This window comes from Euphorbia lathyris, chromosome 7 (genome assembly GCF_963576675.1).
Source record: "Euphorbia lathyris chromosome 7, ddEupLath1.1, whole genome shotgun sequence".
In the NCBI taxonomy this organism is placed as follows: Eukaryota; Viridiplantae; Streptophyta; class Magnoliopsida; order Malpighiales; family Euphorbiaceae; genus Euphorbia; species Euphorbia lathyris.
In genome coordinates this window covers 55658494-55671217 of record NC_088916.1, presented here as the reverse complement: position 1 = coordinate 55671217, position 12724 = coordinate 55658494, and the positions used below count along the sequence as shown (strand labels likewise).

Below are 12724 nucleotides of genomic sequence, written 5' to 3'. Positions count from 1 at the left end.
TATTTATAATTTATGATTCATAATCTCTTTTTCTATATATGTGTTGATGTTTGCTACTTGTTTTGATACTCGTAATTGATTATTGTGTAGGGGAACGCGATTTCCGACGCCATTCGGGCTATCTTTAGGGATTCATATAGGTGTTGCCTTACCGGAAGTGACGTTCTGGAAACCGTAGGAATTGACAAACCACGGAACTTACGGGCCCTAATTTCTGATCCCGAGCATTAGACACGCCTTGACTAGGAACCACGTAGTCTAAGTACTTCATGGGTCGGTCACACTACATGTAGCCATCATTGCAAGAGTAAGTCATTAACCGTACATATATTGGGAGTCATTGTTTGTCATATTTATAACTTATCACCATCCGTATCATTCCGTAGAGTTTTTGTTATATAAATTTATCTCACCGTAGTTAGGAGTAGTTTGTAGTTGTTCCCCGAATCAACTCAAAGTATTCACTGCTTAGATAACGTATAAAACCGAATCGTTTAATACTTGTAGTTATAAATCCTGTGGATTCGATACCCGGTCTTAACCGGATTATTACTTGATACGACGGGGTACACTTGCCCCTAAGTAGTAGCGTCTAGTAGAGATAGAGCATTTAGGAAGATCACGTCCATAGTCGTAACACACTTATCATATTTCATATTTCATCGTAGAGCTCTATCTTAGCCTTGTATGTTTACGCATCATCATCGGAGACGAAGTTGACAAGAAGTTCGATATCATATATTATTTTAAATAAATCCAACATGTTAATATATTATTATAATTAAGTTCGAACAATAGTTTATTTTAACCAAATTAAAGTGGTCAACATATCACTTTATGTAAGTTCACATAATGAACGAGATACTCCATAAATTCAAAAGGAGAAATCAACTTTTTGACCAAAATTCGGGCTCATGATGTATTAAACCTAAATTAAATACAATTCAATTTCTAGACTTAATATATCTCTAGCTCCTTGTACTAGTCTAAAAAAGTCAATTTCCTCCCTATATTCTGAAAATGTTTTATTTATCCATGAACATCTTTAAATTGACCTATTAGAGCATCTCCAATAAATGGTGCTATAAAAATTGCCGAAATTTAACATATAATGCTGAAATATAATATTTTATTTTCTCACTCATTCACCTTATTTTTGGCAACTTTTGCTAAAAAATACTCCAAAAATAAGTAACTTCAAAAGTTGAGATTATGACTCCACAAATCATTACTTTACATATAATTTATTTTAATTATAAATATTGTCATAAGAAAATCCATTAATAGTAAGCAACTAAATCATTTTTATATTAAAAAAAGCTAAGCAACATTGTCAAGTAGCAACGTTGCTTGAAATTTTCATTAGGGGTTATCCCCAATGCAGGTACCCACAACAGAACCCTCATTCTGAATACATCAAATTCCTAATAAAACTAAATTAAAATATAAAGTCTCATATTGTTTCTGAATGTATATTTGGTGTTCTTATACTAATAAAAGCGTAATGACAAGTCCTGACTGACTAGCCACTCCCCTTATAGTATTTTTTTTATGTCAAGTCGAGGCCCAAGAGTGGTAGACATTACAACGTCTCATTCATCACTGTCCCCGATTGTCTAGACACTCTCCCCCACTTTACATCATCACTCTCCTCCATTACATATATACACTCTCTCCCATTACACCGGTTAGAATTGTTCTTGGGTTTTTAGCCTTTTACTTAAAAAAAATTACAAAGTCCATTGAAGAAATTTAGTCAAAGGAATAAAATTATAGGTTTTGCCGCATTTGATAAAATGTCAACTGAAACTTCACATTAGTCACTCGTAGAAGACTTTGGAATGTCTCTCCTCCATTACATATATACAAGTCCAAAGTCATTGACACATCATCAAGCACTCAATCAAGCACATTGTATTGGAGATGCTCTTAAATCTCTCAAGGTTCTTTCATGACATATTTACCCTCTAAACTTGCTTATAATAATCTATTGACCTCCTGAATTTGTTTAAAATGTATGTACATTAACTTATCTAAAATATTCTTTTTCTACCATGTGGATTTTGGGGGGGGGGGGGGGGGAGGTGGGGGAGGGTCGATTTGTCACTTTTAATAAATATATGGGATAAATATGATGTTTTTAAAATATAGAGAAACATGTGACTTTTATAACATGTCCTAGAGATATTTTAGGCCCGAATTCTACAATGTGAAGTTTCGGTTAGCATTTTATCAAATGCGGCAAAACCTATAATTTTATTCCTTTGACTAAATTTCTTCAATGGACTTTTGTGATTTTTTTAAGTAAAAGGCTAAAAACCCAAGAACAATTCCAACTGGTATAACAGGGGAGAGTGTATATATGTAATGGAGGAGAGTGATGATGTAAAGTAGGGGAGAGTGTCTAGGCAATCGGGAGCAGTGATGAATGAGACATTGTAATGTCCACTACCCATGGGCCTCGACTTGGCATAAAAAACACTATAAAGGGAGTGACTAGTCACTTGGGACTTGTCATTATGCTTTTATTAGTATAAGAACGACAAATATACATTCAGACACAATACGAGACTTTGTATTTTAATTTAGTTTTATTAGGAATTTGATGTATTCAGAATGAGGGTTCCGTTGTGGGTACATGTATTGGGAATAATCCCTAATGGAAGCTCTAATGCTAAAGTTAATGTAGAAAAAGAAAATATTGTATTCAATGTGTCTAACTCGTGAACGGGTACCTTTTTATAGGCAATTTTTCTGACTCAATGGAAATATTAGCTTACATTTTTTTTAGTGTAAAGGATCAATATGCCTTTCATGAGCTTGTTTGAAGTAGCATGCGCCGCTCACATGTGTGAGCTGTGGATTGGGTATGGATGCCTTGTGTTAGGCTTTGAGGGAATTTCGTATCCAACCCTTCCCAAATATGCATGATGAGCATTTATGTGAAGGTATCATGCATTTTGGGAATGATGGTTTTTGTAGTTTTAACGACATGTTGGAGAAGAGTTGTACTCCACTTCTTAAGGGTTTGAGTTTTGTCAACTTTTCGCATATCTATGTCTTTATTTATAAAAGGATAAACTTCTCATATTTGTCCCTTTTTACCTTTTTTTCTTCCTTTAGAGTTTTTACACTCCATTTTTTCAAAGAGTGCTAGCCAACAATGATTTTCTTTCTGTTTTTTAATATCATTTTCTCCTTACCCCCTTTCTCCCTTTTTGTATTCTTCCTTTCTTTGTGTTGCTATTCCATTACTTTTTACCATGTATACAAAAGAATTAAATAATCCCTATGTGCATGTGGATGTGGCCTCCAAAAAAACCCCTTAGAGCCCCAACTGTGAACCTTAAGGTCGATGGTGTTGGTGCTGAGAATGTTGACATTAGGGAGAGCATTACATATGGGAAAATCAAGGGAACGTCATGCATCAGAACGATGTTGAGTTGCACCGAGTGTTTCTCATCTTTCCTTTACATATGATAGCTTTTTATTCTTTGGGCATCATTTAATAAAGGTAAAATTATCTCTGATATTCTTGAGAAGTATGAAAGTGCCTTGGGTCAAGCTATAAATCTAAACAGTCGGGAATTTTCTTTAGGTCTAATGTGAATAATGATCTTCGGGTAACAATTTTTTTTCTTTGCTAGAAGTTAACTCCCTCATCGATACAGGTAGATATATGGTTCTTCCTTTTCTTATTGTCCGATCTAAGCAAAATATTTTTCATTTTCTCATTGATAGACTCAGAAAGTTGTTAAATAGTTGGGGTTTTCGTGTTTCTCTATAGTGCAAGGAGGAATGTTTTGATCAAATCCGTTACTCAAGCCTTACCAACTTTCTGTATGAGCACTTTTCTTTTGTCTCAGTCTACTTGTGATGAGCTGTAAAAGATGATGAATTCTTTTCGATGGGATTCGAAGAATGATGGGACATGAAGCACTAATTTGATTGGTCGAAGCTATGTGAATGAAAAGATCAATGAGAGCTTGGTTTTCGTGATATGTAAGATTTCAACTTGTCTTTGCTTGGAAAATAGAGATGAAAGTTTATCAATAATCCACACAATTTGGTTAGTAGGATTTTTAAAGAAAAATATTTTCCACATAATATTTTTCTTTATTCTGGCACTAATTCTAGTTTTATTTTGAGAAGTGTCTGGAATTCCATTATTGTTCTTAAGCTCGAGTTGAGATGGTGGATCATTGATGGTAAGTCTATTCGGTTTGGGCTGGCCCTTGGCTTAAAGATATTATTAATTCATGTATTAATCCAGTCCATGGTTAAGGGATGGGCGATGCAAGGGTGACTAATTTTTGAGTTTCAGGGACTAAAATTTGGGATAGAGGGAAATCTTTTCTTTCCTTCCACATGATGAAGCTATGAATGTGTGTAAAACTATTATCCATTATAGAGATGTCGAAGATATTTTTATTTGGAATTACACTAAAGATCGAGTGTATTCTTCCAAGTCGGCTATCATATTCTATATAGTTTCATTAATGATAGAACCCCGATCAATGGATGAAGGGTGATTTGGGATCTTCATTTGCCTACTAAAATTAAAAAATTTCTTTGTAAGGTATAGACCCAATGTCTCCCTCAAATTAGATTAGTCGCAAAGTATACTTTTGTTCCTATTAGTTGTATGTTATGTGATACTAATATTGAATATATGGGTGGCACCTTTTGTAACTTGTTCGTTTGCTAATGCTTGTCGACTTCTTACTAACTTATGCCGGCATGAGACTATGAAAATGTTGCTAATTGGTTTTTATCAATTTGTAATTCTGTTAGTAAGGCTTATATAGAGAAAATGACTATGGTTCTCAATTTCATTTGGCAACAGTGGAACAACAAGTTATGGAATGATATGAGTCTGGCGGTTGCAAGTTGTTTTTGTACGACTTTAAATTTCTAGCGAGAATGGACGGACAATAGATCAAGAAAGTGTGTTCAAAGTGTAATGTTCAAGGCCTAATGTGAGGTGGAGCAAATTGAGTTTGTGTTTGGTTAAATGTAACCTTTTTGAGAAATGGTTAAATGTGAGGTGGAGCAAACCGAGTTTGGGTTTCGTTAAATGTAACCTTAATGCAAGTCTCTTGGAATCAGCAGATAAGAGTATTATGGGGATGGTTTTACATGATGATGATGGACTATTCATTGCTTAGAAAAGTGGAGTGATGTATGGTATTTTTTATCCCAAAATGGTAGAAACTCTCGCTTTGCATATCACTATCAGTTATACATCGGAGCTAAATTTGTCAAATGTTATTTTTGAGATGAATGCAACATTGATTACTGATTTCATAACTTCAAATACAACCGATATATGAAGATTTGAAAGATCGCAAGCAGTAACTTCATAATAATTCCAATTTTAGAATGATTTCTACTCTGCTCGTAGCGAATGCGGTTTCTCATATTGTAGCAAGGCAATCCATTTCCAATTTCTTTCTACATTCCTTTATGGTTACAAGATTTGCTTCTTAAAAATGTTGATCCTCTTGTTAATTGAAGTTCCTTTTCCCTATAACAAAAAACACAAACAAACAATTGGGGAAGAGGAGAACCACAAATTTGAATGAAAATCCATCCTATATCAAATTTCCACAATTATTATGCAACCCCTCACCAATACAAAGCCCACACATGTCCAAAGTGAGGTAAGTGATAATGATCTAAATGCCAAACTAATAAATGAGTAACACATGTTTAATTTCTACTAGTGTTCTTTCAATAATAATAAATGATCGATCGAGAACTTTGTGAAGGAAAGTTCTTGTGTAAAGGAGACATGTTTTAGCACTTTCTTGGCTCACCGCAAATCTAGCCACCCAATCAAACAAAATCCCACATGTAACCAAAATCTCCGATTCGTTGCTCCAAAAAAACATGAACTTTCTTAATCCCATTTTCATCTTTATTCTCTTCTTCTCTTCTTTTTCTTCTTCTTCTTCTTCAGATATCTCCCACCTCTTCGAAACTTGGACCAAAGAACATGGCAAGATATACGCTTCACAGGAAGAGAAGCTTCATAGGCTCAGAGTGTTTGAGGATAACTATGAATTTGTCCGAAACCATAACAGCCACACCGATTCTTCTTATACCCTTTCTCTTAATGCCTTTGCTGATCTCACTCACCATGAGTTTAAGACCTCCCGCTTGGGTCTCTCTGCTTCTTCACCCTTTCTGAATCTTGGCCGAAGAAATCAATCAATGCCTGATTTTGTTGGCGATGTTCCTGACTCAATTGATTGGAGAAAGGAAGGTGCTGTTACTAAAGTCAAGGATCAAGGAAATTGTGGTGCGTATTTCTTTATTATGTATTTTAATCAACTAAGTTATGTTTTTCTTTAAGAAATGAATTGTTTAATTAGGTTCTTATATCCATATTGCAAGAAATGAAAATTACCCCCAAATCCTAATTGTTAAATATCCACATTGTTTAATTAGGTTCTTATATGTGAGGCAATCTTCAGAGATATCTTTTTAGGTGAATTAGTCTTGTTTTAATGTTGGGTCACACACCAAATGATTTGGGTGTGTGGGATGCCTTAGATATCTAATATTGCTTAATTAGAGAGTTATATAGCTCCGTCTGAGCGAATAGTTGAGTTAGGCCTTTGTTTGCACTAATTACAGTTCCGAATTGTATGCTACTTTTGTCATCTTAATTTGATCTTCAAGAACTGAAGTGTTTAGAGGATAATCTCATTACATTAATTAGATTGCTTTCATAATTTGATCTTCTTGCAATGCAATGGAACCTAATAGTCATCTTAATTTGAAAATTTTGTGTTATTTGTGTTACAAGTGTTGGCTAATGCCAAAATTTCTGTTTAGATTTACTTAAAGATTGATTCTTTACATTTTGTGTGCAGTTGATTACTTATAATTTTTCTTAGTTATGATTTGTAAAGACTTTCACTTTGATGAAACCCATTAAGTTTCTTGATTGACTTGTGAATCTGCGATTACTGAATAATGATAGTTGCATTGCTGTTTTCAAAAAACATATACTTTGCCATATGAATTAGTTAGTTGAGTGTCTTTAAGTAGTTGCAAGTTGCTGATAGCCCTATCTTGTAGGTGCTTGTTGGTCTTTTTCAGCCACAGGGGCAATTGAAGGCATTAATAGGATATTCACAGGGTCTCTTGTTAGCCTCTCTGAACAAGAGCTAGTTGATTGTGACAAATCTTTCAATGAGGGTTGCGACGGTGGACTTATGGACTATGCTTTCCAATTTGTCATTGACAACAATGGTATTGACACGGAGGATGATTATCCATATCAAGGACGCCAAAAGTCCTGCGATAAATCAAAAGTAACGACTTTGTCTTTCACTTTTTCCCATTTCTGTAGCATTCATTTTCTCTTATTCTTACACATATGTATCGCAGTTACAAAGGCATGTTGTAACCATTGACGGATACGCTGATGTGCCCCCGAACAATGAGAAAGCGCTACTGAAAGCTGTTGCAACTCAGCCTGTTAGTGTCGGTATATGTGGGAGCGAAAGGGCGTTTCAGCTGTATTCCAAGGTTGGTTCTTTACATTTTTGTGTTGTAAAATAAAGGAAGGCATAAGTTGAAGTGTTTTGATTTCCTTCATGATAGGGGATATTCACTGGTCCGTGTTCAACTTCTTTGGATCATGCTGTACTGATTGTAGGATACGGGTCAGAAAACGGAGTGGATTATTGGATTATAAAGAACTCGTGGGGAACGAGCTGGGGACTGAATGGTTATATTCATATGCTGAGAAACAGTGGCAGTTCTCCAGGGATCTGCGGTATCAACATGCTAGCTTCGTATCCAAAGAAGACTAGTCCAAATCCTCCACCTCCGTCTCCTCCAGGACCGACGAAATGTGATTTTTTAACCTGGTGCGGAGAAGGGGAAACTTGCTGTTGTGCTCACCAATTTTTTGGAATTTGCTATTCTTGGAAATGTTGTGCATTGGATTCTGCAGTGTGTTGTAACGATAAGCTTCACTGTTGCCCTCATGATTACCCAGTTTGTGATACAACAAGGAGCATGTGCCTTAAGGTCAGCTTCATATTCTCTTCTTTGAATTGAAAAGGGCATTCTTTAAAGTTTTTCTCTAGATTTTGAACTTCTTGTTCACCATTCCCATGTTCTTTAACTTTATTTTTTAGCATACTGTTGTTTTGTTTGGGTTAAAAGATGAGTAATTGACTAAAAGATGACCATTGTGCTTGCAGCATTTTGCGAATACGACAACAAATATGGAAACTGTTGCAAAGAGAAGCTCCTCTGGGAAGTTTGCCATTTGGAATTCCCTTCTTGATGGTTGGATTCTGTGAAACCTTCTTTTATACTGCTGAGTGATTTTTGATGTTAAGTTGATAGATTCTAGACTATGAAGGAGGAGACAGGTAAAGATTTATGTCATTCTTTGTAAAAGGAACAAGGGAATCAGGGGAAGTGATAAACTGACATTATTCTGAAATTCAAGTCTTGTATTAGTTTGTCTGGTAATAAGATTACTTTCAACATCGTTTTCATGTATAGCTGAACGAGAAACTAGTTTTTCCCAAGAACTCGATTAATGATCTTTTAATGGACATAAAAACAATTCCTTTACCAATTGCCAAGGTTGTTAACGATCTGAACCAACTAAATTAGGATTTTGATAAGATATAGATCCACAAAAACTGGGCTACCCTGTCTTCTGCGGTACCACTGTTCAAATTTAAACGCTAATTTAGCATGATTCACATCATCTTTACTTGAGATTGTGGCGGAAAAGGAGTGAGATTCTCCGTAAACAAGAAGCTGTTCATAGAATGCGTTGCTTGCTAACAAGTGAATCTACGAAATTCCTTTGCCAAAAAGATGAGATTCTTGGGAAACAGTTACATTCTTTGAGGAATTCCACCACTTGCCATACCATTGTTAGGAATTTTATGCCTCCGATAGTTTCGTCCCATTTCAGGTTTAACAGTTCCAAGTATATAAGTTTGATTTGGAGTTATGGGTTGCCGTTCACAACTTGAAATTTGAAATTCTATGTAAATTTTGTTTGTACGACTGGATATTGCAATATATAAGATCTACTGAAGTTTCTTCTTTCATAAAGGTCAAGATCATGTTGATATGGAAATCATAATTTAGTCCGGAATAAGTCTAGTTCGGATTCAATTAAAGCAATAGGGAGGGAGGAAATGGGAAACATCAAGTGTTTTGAGGTATGAAAAAGTGAAAATTGATGTGGGAATCTTAAACAGAGGATTGTTGTGTGCACTGTGCAGCACAAAGCCCACAGGCCACATTACAGCATTCTTGCTTCTTAATCCACTGATTTCCAGAAAACCAGATAAAATGAATACACTGCAGTTTTTGTTTCCTCCCATAAATATAAATTTGACTAGCACCCAACCGGCCATCAGGCATAGTATGTGACCAGATAGCCATCATTCAGAATTCATAGACATCACTACCACCTAAATTACAGAAAGCTGTGATATTGTGATAAACGTCGCTAGAAAATTCTAAGGGGGGCTGAGTCTGCGTGTACTAATTGGCAGTAAATTTTTTCAGACATCCAAAAAGCCCTGGAATAGATGGCCGATTTGAGCATGTCTCTGTCCAGAGAATGGAGTATTAAAATGAAACTGACGTGGAACCACACTAAGAGTTGCAATACTATTCCTATGAATGCTGAATAGTGTTTTGAGTAGGGAGCTGTAACAATTCTAAGCAGAAGTCGGTAAAGAAGAATTATTCTAACATACTTCAAAAAAAAAAAAAAAAAAAAGAATTATTCTAACAATGAAGGGTTAGGGAGGTCGCACACTTTTAAAAAGATTCTTCACCTTTGATGCTAGTCCCAATATGCACATATTCTATCATCAAATACAAACAGTAGCTGTGCTGATTTTGACAAGTCAAATCTGAAGATTGTTCTAGACATAAACTTTTTCATACATAATGATTCAATCATTAAAACCCAACCAAGAAGCTCATTAAACCAAGAACCATGGCAAGTCTGCAACAAAGGCATTTTTCACATTCTTCTTGACAACATAGAATTGTTACAATTCAATCTTTAAAACGAAAATTGGTTTCAATCACTAGTTTGTGTTGCTCATCTTCCAATAAATGGTTTTCGTTTCTGAGACGCAGAAAGAAAACATCAAACAAAGTTGCAAAAAGAATTTTGGGAAACAAAATATCTGAGATTCAGAACTACCAAAGAAAACTAGAATACAAGGTCAAAGAAACCCCCTGCTGTTGTATCAAGCTGAGGAATTATCTCCCAGATAGACAATCTTGCAATAGTTTGACCACCAACAAGACAACAATGCATACTAACTCACAGGACTTCAAAATATCCAGTTTCAATATATTGGAACTAATGTCATCCAATCAACCTCTCAAAAACCAATTTACAGCATTCAGATCAGAGGAAGGGGGAATGAATAATTGCACATCATATAAGCAATTAACAAGTGTTGATTATGTGCAAATCTAATCACTTTGTGAATGTCATCAATTTAACATGTAATGATAAGAAACACGGATACACATCAAAATTTACAGCTTCATAAACCCTTGTGTATAAAATACTAGAGCAAAAGCATGTGATCCGATACCTACATACATCTCCACATTCTCTTTGCCAATCCCGTGCTTCAACTTATCATGTTAACTTCTTTAATCTATGTGGTTTCTTATCACGAAGAAGAAGGAAACACGTCTTTAACGGCCGAAGCAGCGGTCAAGTAGTTAAGAGTGTTCCTTAGAGTCTCCTTCTCTCTCTTCAACCTAGCCGCAGTATCCTCCAATTCCAGCAAAGCCTGCTGCTCTCTAGGCGCTCCCTCGAATGTGCTCCCAACGAAAAACGAGAACGGCGTGGGAAACAGATTTCTCCGCAAATCTTGAGCTTCTTTCTCGGGCTTACCGTTCAATCTATTCGACAATCGAATCACGTCTTTCATGTAAGTCTCTACTTCCGTCGCTAACGCCTCCACATCCTCATCCCCAGACGGGCGATCCTCCAGCCAAGTCACCTCCGCCACAAGGTAAGGTTTAGTGCGGACAAGATTAGTAACACGAAACCGCTCCTGACCCTTACAGATGAGGAAGAAACGGTCGTCGACAAGGCGCTCATGCTTAACAATCTCACCTACACAACCAACTTCCGCAGTGCCTGAGGTAGCATCGGAGTAGATTACACCAAAACGGAGGTCAGTGTGGAGGAGAGTATGCATCATAATGCGATAACGGAACTCAAAGATCTGGAGAGGAAGGATTGCGCCAGGGAATAAAACGAGAGGGAGAGGAAAGAGAGGCAATTCAACGACATCGCTAGGTTTCGGATGGTTCGTGTGATGCTTTTCGGAGAAAGAAGAAGCGGAACATCGAAGAGAACTGGAGTATTTGCTCCGGCGTCTCCGGTGGCGGCGGCAATGGAGAATCGATGGTTGAGAGAGTGAATCGGAGTTAGGGTTTAGAATGGAGGTGTAAATGGGGTTTAATGAGGGCTTGTGAGTAGAAATGAGCTGAAGCAGAGCCATTTTGGGCAGAGAGAGATGTGAAGTAGAAGAAGAAATTGAAAATGCATCTAATTTTTGGGTAATGCTTTTGATACTGAGATGGATTTACGGAGTTCCGCCATGTGGAGAATCGGAATCATTTGTTGCAGAGAAAATAAATGTAGAATGTGTGTGGTGGTTTCAGATGGGATAATAAATGGAGGAAATGAAGGATTGTGGATAATAAGGAGAGAAAGAGAGGGGTTTAGTGTGGTTTGGAATTTCCCACGTGGGACTTGGGTTATCTAATCTTGAGCTCACGTGGCACGTGTACAGTATTCGATTTATGAATCAGGAGGTGCTACGTCGGCGTTTTGTCTAATTCGCTTGCCATGGTCGGGTCGAGTCATTTTCCAAAATATCTTTGCAGAAATCTTGTTTTTTGGGAGGTGGAAAATGGAAATTTGTTATGCGACCAATCAAAGTACAAATACAAATATTTATTTGCACCAATCTATAATTTTCTGATTCTCCCACACAATCTATATTTGCACCTAAACAATTATTTGAAGAAAACCTTTCAATTCAATTTAATTTGGCAGTTGTGAATAGGGAGGAGGTTGGTATAATTCTCAACACTATAGTACCGTGGAAGAGAGGGGAAGATAGACTGATTTGGCATTATATTAAAAATGGGCAGTATAGTTTAAAAAAAAAAGGGTCGTATAGCTCGAAATCGGGATAGAGGTTGCTGGAAGATAGGACGGTGAAACGTATTATTCTCGTGGAAGATTGCATCCAACTGTCTTTCCACTAGGATTGTTGTAATAATAGAAGAGTTTATAAAACGGTGTTTCGTACTTTTTTTTATATAATCAGACACAAAGTACTTTTTTATGGTTAAACGTATTATTTATATAATCAGATCTATTTCTCTCTTTTGTGATCATGGCTCCTCCTCCGGATGATTTCCTTAGTATCGAAGTTCTCTTCAATCCTAAGCTCCGTTTTGCTTCGGATCTGTCTCATCAGCCCCTTACTGGTGACAAACCCGTGCCGTCTTTCTCCTCTGTTGTTAAACGAGGCATTCCTGAGGTTCATCAGTCCTCTGCTACGGTTACTGACATTGGAGGCCTGAAATCCATTCGGATTTCGCAATCTGCCTATGAGATGAGATTAGCTCTCTGCTCACACGCTCTTATCGGAAGACTTGTTCTATCTAA

General features: G+C 36.5%; 2 protein-coding genes across 2 annotated transcripts; one reads left to right on the top strand and one right to left on the bottom strand.

Annotated features, from left to right (window-relative positions):
- The first annotated feature begins 5762 nt into the window (after positions 1–5762).
- Positions 5763–8534, top strand: LOC136235029 (zingipain-2). The gene is made up of 5 exons (XM_066024540.1): positions 5763–6304; positions 7090–7325; positions 7402–7542; positions 7618–8049; positions 8226–8534. Exons 1-5 carry the CDS (start codon positions 5893–5895, stop codon positions 8325–8327), a joined length of 1323 nt encoding a protein of 440 aa, XP_065880612.1. The 5' UTR covers positions 5763–5892; the 3' UTR covers positions 8328–8534.
- Positions 8535–10426: 1892 nt separating this feature from the next.
- Positions 10427–11725, bottom strand: LOC136235030 (uncharacterized). The gene has a single exon (XM_066024541.1). The coding sequence runs from the start codon at positions 11541–11543 to the stop codon at positions 10701–10703; it is 843 nt and encodes a 280-aa protein (XP_065880613.1). The 5' UTR covers positions 11544–11725; the 3' UTR covers positions 10427–10700.
- Between the last annotated feature and the right edge of the window lie 999 nt (positions 11726–12724).